Raw genomic sequence first — 9,702 nt, 5'->3', positions numbered from 1 at the left:
GCACTTTGAATTACCTCAATCGGATATCGAGAGAAGAAGTTATAATAGAAACACTGAAAGCTGTGCAGTGTCAACCGGACTACAACCGGTCGACCGAAACTGCCTGAAATAAAAATTCTCGTTTTTCCCTAGAATTTAAATATTTATTTTCATCAATTATTTTCTCAAAGAGCCACCCACATTTTTGACAATAAAAACTCCACTAAATTGAAGCATTTAACCTCAAACTTAAATGACACCCATGTTTTCTCTCTTAAATGAAATTTGACCCTTCATTTGCTTTAAGTTATGGAATATTTACCTATAAATAGAGACCTCATTTCATTCATTTTTTTCTCACACCAAAAGCAAGAGCTTTTACATACTAAAGAAAGAGTTTCCAAGAGAGAGAAAAAAAGGGAGGAAAACTATTTTTCCTAGAAGTTTAAGAAGTGTTTTCAAACATCAATTCTCAATGGTTTTCAAACATCCAAGGAGCGCTTTTCTTTCAACGTCCAAGTTTCATCGAAATTTTCAATCCAAGTTTCAAAAGCATCAATCAAGGTAGGTAGAGGTGCAATGTGTTTAATCGTGTTAAGTTATAAGTTTCGATTCATGTTAATGTTTGTATGTCAAATGGTACTCCGGTACGACATATCCCTCTATGTTAATGATTGTATGTCAAACGGTACTCCGGTATGGTATACCCCTCTATGTTGAAGAAATATTCGTATGTCAAATGGTGCCCTTGGGTACGGCATACCCCTTCATGTCAAATGATGCCTCCGAGTACGGCATGTATGAAAAGTTATAAAGTTAATGTTTTGAAATGTATAGTTTGATCACGAATGCACCATGACACCTATTGAGTTTTTCAACTCACGGGTTTAACCCCATCTCTACAAATTGAAGGAATTCTACCTCGGGCATGGATGGAGGAGAAGATGGAGAGTGATGCAACGAGCCCATGGAAATCCAGTGAATAAGTGATTTGGATTTATTTTTATGAAATGATTTCCAATGTTATTTTTTTAAAGTTTTGAATAACGCAGAATGCAAGAACAAGTTATATTTTTTTCAAATAAATTACATTTTGTTGTTTTGAAAAATGATTTAGTGTTTTTGTTTCAAGTATTTGAAGTATTGTTATTTAAGTTATTATCCGAAGACGTAAGCTTCCGCTAAAACGTATACGGTTGTTACTAAATCACCAGTTAAGCTAAGTAAAGTAAGTAGCGTTCCGGTCCATTAGGGGTCGGGGCGTTACATTTTCCATCCACCGATTTTAGCCAATGTGGGCTTTGTTGGAAATCTACTTAAACATGCGTAGCGAAAATTAAAACAATTTTCAACTTCCACTAGGATTCATCTTTGTGTTTAGAAAGAAACTGTGATAGAGATTGTACCTTTTTTCATATTTGTAATCTCCTTTGCTATTTTTCATTCCAACGACCTTGATTCGCCACCCTCAGTTGTCCAATTGTCCAGCTTCCAACGGTGATCCACACAGAGAATAAAGTTGTACGATTAGGATTTTCTTCTTGTGCTAGCAAGAGAAATAATGAAATCTCTACAAAATTGTAAACCCTAATCACTTATTTATATAAGCCCAAATGGGCTTGGCTTAACCCGATCCAATATTTAATTAACTCATTTAATTAAATTCGATCCATAAATTAATTAATCTAATTAATTAATTCGGGCATATAAATAAGCAACACAATTAATTAATTTATCCAACGATTTTTAAATTAATTAATTGATAAATCATAATCTCACAGTTCTCCTTTTGTGTGCGACCCATCAGGTTCTCGATCATCATGTCTAACGACATGAAATATTATTGATAATTTAAAACGCCCTTTTAATTTATCACTAATTCACACTCATCATCCCAGATTGACATCTAGCAATGTGTTATGGCAATACATGTGACGAAAATGTCACGTGGTATGACAAAATCAAACTCGTTCGTTTATCGTGAGGCTATAATCCCTTCGTCAATATGATTCGATCAATTACGAGTTATGAAAGTGTGTCAATTTCGATTATCAATCATATCATTCACTCCACTATTAAGTCAATATAAGTCGAAAACTCATTTTCGACTTATGTGTATATCTTGGCCAAGGATTTCGTTATCGACTTAATTGAATGAAATGCAATTCATAATCTCTTACAATCTTAAAGTGACGAATCATCTATTGGTCATTCATAACCTTCATACGATTCTTGACATACGCGAACGATACCATATTAGTAGTCATTGGCAGAACAACATCCAATACCGTCAAAGTATGACTGTCATCATAAAAGGTACTATGACGACCTCAAGTCAAAGAACAAATCCCACTACTGAACGTTAAAGATTAACTACTGATATTCAGATAGTTATCCATGTGAAATCTCTCGACAGGTCTCTATTGTTTTATTCTCTAACAAAATATTCACGTGTTCATTTAAGTGTCACCACACTTTAGTGGTGAGATCAACTACTTACTTCACAAGTAAGAAATGTCATACGTGATGATCTATCTGTAATAACGATATCCGTATCTTGTTCTTACTTACGACTACAGACGATTTAAGATTCAATCATATGCAATTTGTATCTTATAATCACAACTACTTAGAATTAACAAATTACGAAGATTTGAATCTACAGACTCTATTATTTAATTTAATTGTCTATTAATTAAATAATAGATCTGTCATCAAATTACATTAATTATATATTAAAAGTATTTATGTCCAACATTGATTGGACCTAGGGTTTAACACTTAAGGTTTCGTGCACATTTGTATGCTGACAGTAAAATGAGTAAGAATTTATCCGATATTCTCCGAGTTAACATGCCCTTATTTTGCTTCCATGTAAAAAAACCTTGATAGTAATTTGCAAAAGATATGCCTTCTTAGCCACCTCTAGCACCCTCATTGAAATACTTTCGGCTAAAATACTACATTGTAGTACGAAAATTACATGATATCGTTAGGTTTTGAACCATGTGATGACCTATTCCTGTTTTACTTCTATGTGTAAATGGTGTCAATAGTAATTTACACGAATCTTACTTATATAACACACGACATTTTTTTTCCTAAACAACATGAAATTCTACACTAATGTTGTCCTTTAATTCTCTATGCGAAATATGTCTATTAGATATTTTACAGACTGGAGTTTAAGGATAAAATTACATAGCATGCAACAGATGAAGCATTTAGAAGTGGCAGAGGCATGGATTTTTATGAACAATTCCTTTGAGCAAATAATTTTTCCTACTAATAAACACAACATTGGAAATGTATGTTTTGTTAATCTGGCAGAGTGAAGAGCCCATACGGCAAGAGGGGAGTCTGGGCCATGTTACTCGTCTCAATGTTAGGCCTATGCAGTCTAATGATGCTACTATGAAATATTTATTTGTGAAAATAGTAAAGATGGGTACATAACTGCGAAAGTTGAATATGAAGCAGGTGACCCAGAGGTCGATCTCCTTGGAGAAGCCTCAGGAAAACTCGACTACTATGTCTTGTACTCAAGGAACAAACCTTCTTTCTCCACTACCCTGATGATGACACTTGAACCCTCATGGTCAGATACCCCAAAATCTGATTCCGTGGCCCAGAAAGATGACAGTTGGGAGGTTATGAACAGGATTACCATGGTCAAGAAGCGTGAAACAAAGTTTTTTACATTTGCACAAGACACATCTCAATTTGTCTTCGCCGGATCAGCTCCACTTGTTAACTTGTGTGTATTCTAGAATGGTCACTTATCTTTATTTCTGTGATTGTCATAATAAGAATACTTTCTCCTTTAAAGAGTCCAACACTTGATACAATAAGGCATAATATATGTAACGCAGCCTAACTTTTTGCTAAAGGTAAATCCCGCAACGAGTATACTGAAATAAATACACCACATATAAGGGTTTAGGATACTCTTGTTAACAACATTGATCATTTAATGTGAAACCTCAAATCTTAATATATTATGGTTGAACATTAAGGTACATTGAACAATTCGATCCAACAAAGACCCTAATTATTTTCCTTGTTGATCGTCTTGTCTTGTCACGTGATAGGCCATGGCACGAGAGTTGCTGAGACCATCTTATCTCACTCTCACTGTCTCACATCATATTTTCAATTTGGCCTAAGTGAAGTTCAAGAATCCGAATCTAGTTGCCACTGTTTATGAAAATTGTGCATATATTGACCTTTGATAAAAAATAAATTTGACTAAAATTTAAGGATATGACGAATATTAATATGTCCTTTCTCTAATCATATAAACTTCTATGTGAAGTGGTTCAACACATAACATACCAGAATCAAAAGCGTGTCCTTTGCTTTGCTAGAATTCCTACATCTTAATTCATAAGAGTACGAAACAGTTAACAGTCATATGTTGTTTTACTTATCACTGTTGGTGCACATTTTCATACAAGTAATCCTAATAGAAGAGTACACTGAGACAGTGATTAGGCACAACAGACAGGACCCCTTCTTGTTCTACACGAGCTCTACTAAGTATAATGAAAATCAGACGCTGTTTAAGACATTGGAGGTCACTAAGCTTCGACCATTGGTCAACTTGAACGTTGCTATGATTTGGACGGTTTAAAAGCCATGTTTAGACATATTTTGTCACTCCTTCGTGTTTGCCCCTGGAATTCTCGGGCAGCATGGAAGCTAAGCTGCCGATAGATGTTTCTTCACAGAATCATCACAGAAGACTACAGAAATTATATACCATTGAAGCCACATAGAGACGTAGAATCAATTCACAAATGTCATTGTCTAAGAGTCATCATTTTCGTTTCCTCTGCACACAGTATCAACCTCAAAAAGAATCTATAAATCAGATTTACAACTGGGAGAAATATGCCTTTTTTTTCAAGTGGATCAGATGAGCTAACTGTCGGACCTGAAATCTCCCTCCTGGGATTTTCAGAACGCTAGTTGTAGAGGGGAAGTTCTGGGTTTTCTTTAAATTTTCTTCTTGGGGTTGAGAGAGTTTGCCTCTGCATTTTAGAGAGAAGTTTGATTCAGTTAAAGCCTTGGAGTGTCTATTTTGTATGTTAGTTAAATCTGTTAACATTAGGCGGAAAGCTTTCTTGAGTTATGTGCTTATTTTCTGGAACACAATTTTGCTTTCCACCCGGTTTTCCCCCTTTTATTTTTCAATTTGTTACAATTCTCTGTTTATATAGCCCCTATTTGGTTTTGATGAAAAAAAAAATTGTTAGATTTGATAAAAGTTAATGAAATGTGTCATTAAAAAGTTGATAAAAGTTGTAAGTCCCATTAAATATATGATTAAAAATAAATTCGAGAAAATGAGGACCAAACAGAGAGTTAGGGTACGTTTGGTTTGCGTTTGCGTTTATGTTTTCTATTTTCAATTTTGAATTTATTTTCTATTTTATGTTTTGAGTGATTATTTTTAGGGTTACACAAAAAAATTTGGTTTGTCATTTTAAGAAATTGTTTCTCAAGACAAAAAATAAGAAAACGCGTTTGATTTATAAACTTTAGAAATAATTTTATGACGTTTTGGAGGAACATGAGAAAAGAGAAGGGTATTTGTATTTGAGTAAGTTTTGTGTGATTTTATTAATTATTCTAATTTAGGAAATTTTTAAGCTCATTTTCCTTGTTTTGAATTTTTCGTTTTGAGTTTTGTGTTTTATAAAATTTTCGTTGTTTTCAAAATTGCATTTTTGAAAATAACATACAAAACACGTTTTGAGTATTTTCAAAAACTGAAAATGAAATCAAAATGATAAACCAAACACACTTAATATCTCCATTTTCCCAGGACTAGCACAATTATTGGAAATTGAATTATCAAAATCTAGCCTGCAATGCTTAATAGAGACGAGAATGCTTCGAAAATACGAAAGCTCTATAATTTGGTTTTATAACTCAGTATAGTACACTAATGAGAAGCCATTTATATAACAGATGCAATAATGTATCATGCATCAACTGTATTTCTATCAATGGCCAACAACTTGTAAAGCACCCTTTTTTATTTTACTTTGTTCTTCGAATCAAGGAATGTTACATACATTACCTCGTATTCACATTTAAATAGAGGGTGGACCGGGGTAGGACAAACGACCTAATCCTATGTAGCAAGCACCAGTTACCAAGGGAAGAGAAAACTGATAACCGGGAGGACAGCAAACTGCTTAAATCAGACCTGTAGCTCGGGGAGATTTCGGTTCTCCATCTCCTTTCACTCTACTAGGATCATATGTCTGGGACGCAAGGTAATTCAGTGCTGAAACGACGTCTGCAATGAGGGGCCGCATGTTGGGTTCTTCCTGCACACACATTGCAGCAATTGCGAGAGCCTGGTATAAGCCTCTTACGGGATATTGGCCTTCCAGTGCTGGATCAGCCATTTTGTAGAATTTTTTCCGGTCCTTGAAAAATGGTCGAGCCTGGAAAACAAAAGAATGGATTGCGTCAAAGTAGTCAGTTTCAGAGGTAATAGACTACAGTTGAGAATACGATGTTAACAATGGCCATAGAATCAGGCTTCTCAAGAACTTCTTACTCCCCCATCAACGTTTATGGATGAAATCAATAACTTTGCTATTTTAAATCAAAGATGATAATTGAATTCAACGATGGCAAGCCATGCATGTACAGAAAATGTAAAATGTGTCCACACTCAGATGACGTATTCGTTGACTACAGTAGAACAATAGGTAATCGACACTGATATTCGACTATTTCGTTACTCGAGAAATCTTTTAAATACCAAATAAAAAGCTATGCATCAGTTGAAAGTCCTCTATGTTAAACAATGGCCATTACACATTTTGACAACTTTTGAGGGTCCATGACTTGGGGGAACAAGTGCATAATACCTGCCCACTTTCGATAATTCCAAACCTCCTACGACTCTATCGCGAAGGGTAACTAGGACTCGTAATTTTGAAGCTATCTGTTGCTCAACCAAGCAATCAACATCAAAGACATTATTCACTTATTTTCTATAGCATGTGATTACAACCAGAAAGAAATAGAAAGAAAAAGAATGAAGGAAATTGGAAAGGTGATCGACCACAAAAGAATAGCCCAGATTGAATACTTTACATGTGGACCCGTGTAAATCAACTATGGCTACCACATAGATAGAACCATTTTGGATGGCCGAAAATGCAATGCCCCTTTCAAGTGTCACAACAAAAAGTTGACTCAAAAGTTCACATTAATTTCTTCGGCAATGAGCCTTTACACTATTCATCCTAGATATCAGAATACACAATTTCGATTTAATAAGCAATCAGAATGTACGATCAACTGAAAAGAAAATTAACCTTCAAGATTAGAAAATAAATATAACTCACCCATGCAACAAGATATTGCTCTGCACCAGTTTTTCGATTGTCGATAGCTTTCCTCCCCGTAATGATCTCCAGAAGAACAACACCAAAACTGTAAATGTCGGACTTGAAAGTCAGTTGGCCAGTCATTGCGTATTCAGGTGCACAATATCCATATGTGCCCATCACTCTGGTGGAGACATGCGTCTGATCTCCTGATGGGCCCACTTTTGCCAATCCAAAATCAGACAGTTTCGGATAATATCCTTCCCCAAGCAAAATGTTGGAGCATTTCAGATCACGATATATAACAGGTGGTTTCATCTTGTCATGCAAATACTCCAAGCCTTTTGCAGCACCAGCAGCAATCCTCATTCTAGTATTCCAATCGAGCCGTTTTGTATTTGGACGATGGTCTGTCCAGAAAAAAAAAAAAAAGCAAAGCAAGGAAACAGACAAAGTTTTAATAGAATGCAGGAAAGAGAAGTACAGGAGAATAATGTATAGAGTGTAACGAAGTACAGAACAAAATTCATGCCCGAAATATACCGTGCAAATGGTCCTCCAATGAACCTAGCTGCATGAACTCATAGACTAACAGCCTCTGATCTCCTTCAGCACAATAACCAATCAATTTAACAAGATTAGGGTGGTTGGCCATATTCAATGTCAAAACTTCTACTACAAATTCCCGAATCCCCTGGCATCCATTGCGATCAAGTTGCTTTATAGCTACAATCTACATGAAAGCAACATCAAAGTTCAAATCTTCGGCCACAAAATTATAAATCAAACATCTCATTCTGATCCTTAAACATTATTCAGAGTGATTATTGAAATTAAACAATTAAATCAATGTAACTGACCTCGTCAGTCTCCTGCAAATGACCTTTATAAACTTTTCCAAAACCGCCCTCGCCCAAAAAGTTTTCTGCCTTGAAATTCTGCATCGCAGCCAGTAATTCAGCATACGTAAAGGTTCGTGCTTTGACACTATTTGTCTCTCCATCACTAGAAGGGCTCTTACTAGCACCCATCTTCCTTTCCCCGGCACGTTGGTTTAGGACCTCAGTCTCTTCCTTCGCACCTTTAGCCGTACTCACTTTTGACGCATCTGATCAGAAATATAAGAGTGATGGCCCATTGTAACAATAAAGATAAAAATATGTAAAGAGCACTTTCTATGCATAATTTAGCTTCTTTTTCCTTCTTTAGTACAGCCCGAACCCTTAAACCAGACAGACTAATATTTATTCCAAATTGATTCTCATCAATAGAACATACGCTAAACTTCTAACGGGTAAAAAAAAAAAAAAAAAAAAAAAAAAAAAAAAACTAAAAAAAAAAAAAAAAAAAAAAAAAAAAAAAAAAAAAAAAAAAAAAAAAAAAAAAAAAAAAAAAAAAAAAAAATTTGCATAAAAAAAAAAAAAAGAATAATACAACTAAATATATTTTACTGCACATCTCTAATCATATCCACTAACACCAATTTTGCCAAAAAACTGTGACAAAAATTCAAAAACACAAGATAAAACATCTTCGGTTTTTGCATTTCGCGTAAGATCAAATCAAAACAACAAATGAAACAGGAAAACAATACATGCATGAAAAAATTAAATCCCTCACAGCCATGGTACAGATGCACATGCATATCAACAAAACCTATTCAATCGAGAAAATTAAATTTAAAAAAAAAAATTACAAACAGTTTTATAGAACAGAAAAAATATTATTATAAACCCACAATGAAAATTCAGGAATGCCCGTTAAAAAAATCAATTTTATCTTCAACAAAATTTACTACCTCTATTTGGCGATGCATGATCGGCTCTTTTGTGGGGATTATAGTCAATGTTTTTCCTCAACTTCTCTGGTTTCTTAATTGATGATTCTCCAGAACAACGAAAACACCCCATCCCTTCTCTCTCTATATGGAAAAAAACATATAATTATATATGTGTATGTGACTGTATCATGTATATATGTAGATATATTTGTGTCTAAATATAGATCGTGCGCGTCTCTCTCTCTCTTGCTCCTCACCTAGAAAGAGAAACAGAGCCCAAAACAAAGAATGTAAAGAAAGAGCTGCAAAATTTTTGTAACTGTACAATTCTCTTTTTTATTACCTTAGGTGTATTTTATATTGCTGTAAACTTATAGTAAAACGCATTAAAATTTTATTAAAAACATAATCATTACGAGTCTCAAATACGATATAGAAATTCAAATATGATGATTTGATATGATAAATAACGATCATATTTTTCATTTTAATGGGAAAAAAAGTGGGGCTTAATTGTTCTAATGGTCACTGAACTTAGGTCTATATCTTTGATTGGTTATTGAAATTTAAAATATTGAGTTTTGG

At 34.4% G+C, this 9,702-nt stretch overlaps 1 protein-coding gene and 1 pseudogene across 1 annotated transcript; both read right to left on the bottom strand.

The window, feature by feature from the left end:
- The window catches only part of LOC111371044, a 23,186-nt pseudogene extending 20,269 nt beyond the window's left edge, over window positions 1-2,917 (bottom strand).
- Window positions 2,918-5,904: 2,987 nt separating this feature from the next.
- Window positions 5,905-9,419, bottom strand: LOC111371359 (probable serine/threonine-protein kinase PBL7). The gene is made up of 5 exons (XM_022993298.1): window positions 9,136-9,419; window positions 8,198-8,445; window positions 7,881-8,070; window positions 7,356-7,747; window positions 5,905-6,440 (listed from the first exon to the last, which is right to left on the bottom strand). Exons 1-5 carry the CDS (start codon window positions 9,245-9,247, stop codon window positions 6,186-6,188), a joined length of 1,197 nt encoding a protein of 398 aa, XP_022849066.1. The 5' UTR covers window positions 9,248-9,419; the 3' UTR covers window positions 5,905-6,185.
- Between the last annotated feature and the right edge of the window lie 283 nt (window positions 9,420-9,702).

The sequence above is a fragment of the Olea europaea genome, chromosome 22 (assembly GCF_002742605.1).
Source record: "Olea europaea var. sylvestris chromosome 22, O_europaea_v1, whole genome shotgun sequence".
Lineage (NCBI taxonomy): Eukaryota > Viridiplantae > Streptophyta > Magnoliopsida > Lamiales > Oleaceae > Olea > Olea europaea.
This window is presented reverse-complemented; position numbering and strand designations above follow the sequence as displayed.

Coding starts and splice junctions, on each gene's coding strand:
- LOC111371359 (XM_022993298.1), bottom strand. CDS start 9,247: ATGGGGTGTTTTCGTTGTTCTGGAGAATCATCAATTAAGAAACCAGAG. Junction 8,446..9,135: donor TCATGCATCGCCAAATAGAG/GTAGTAAATTTT, acceptor ATTTCTGATCAG/ATGCGTCAAAAGTGAGTACG. Junction 6,441..7,355: donor AGCAATATCTTGTTGCATGG/GTGAGTTATATT, acceptor TTTGTTTTCCAG/GCTCGACCATTTTTCAAGGA.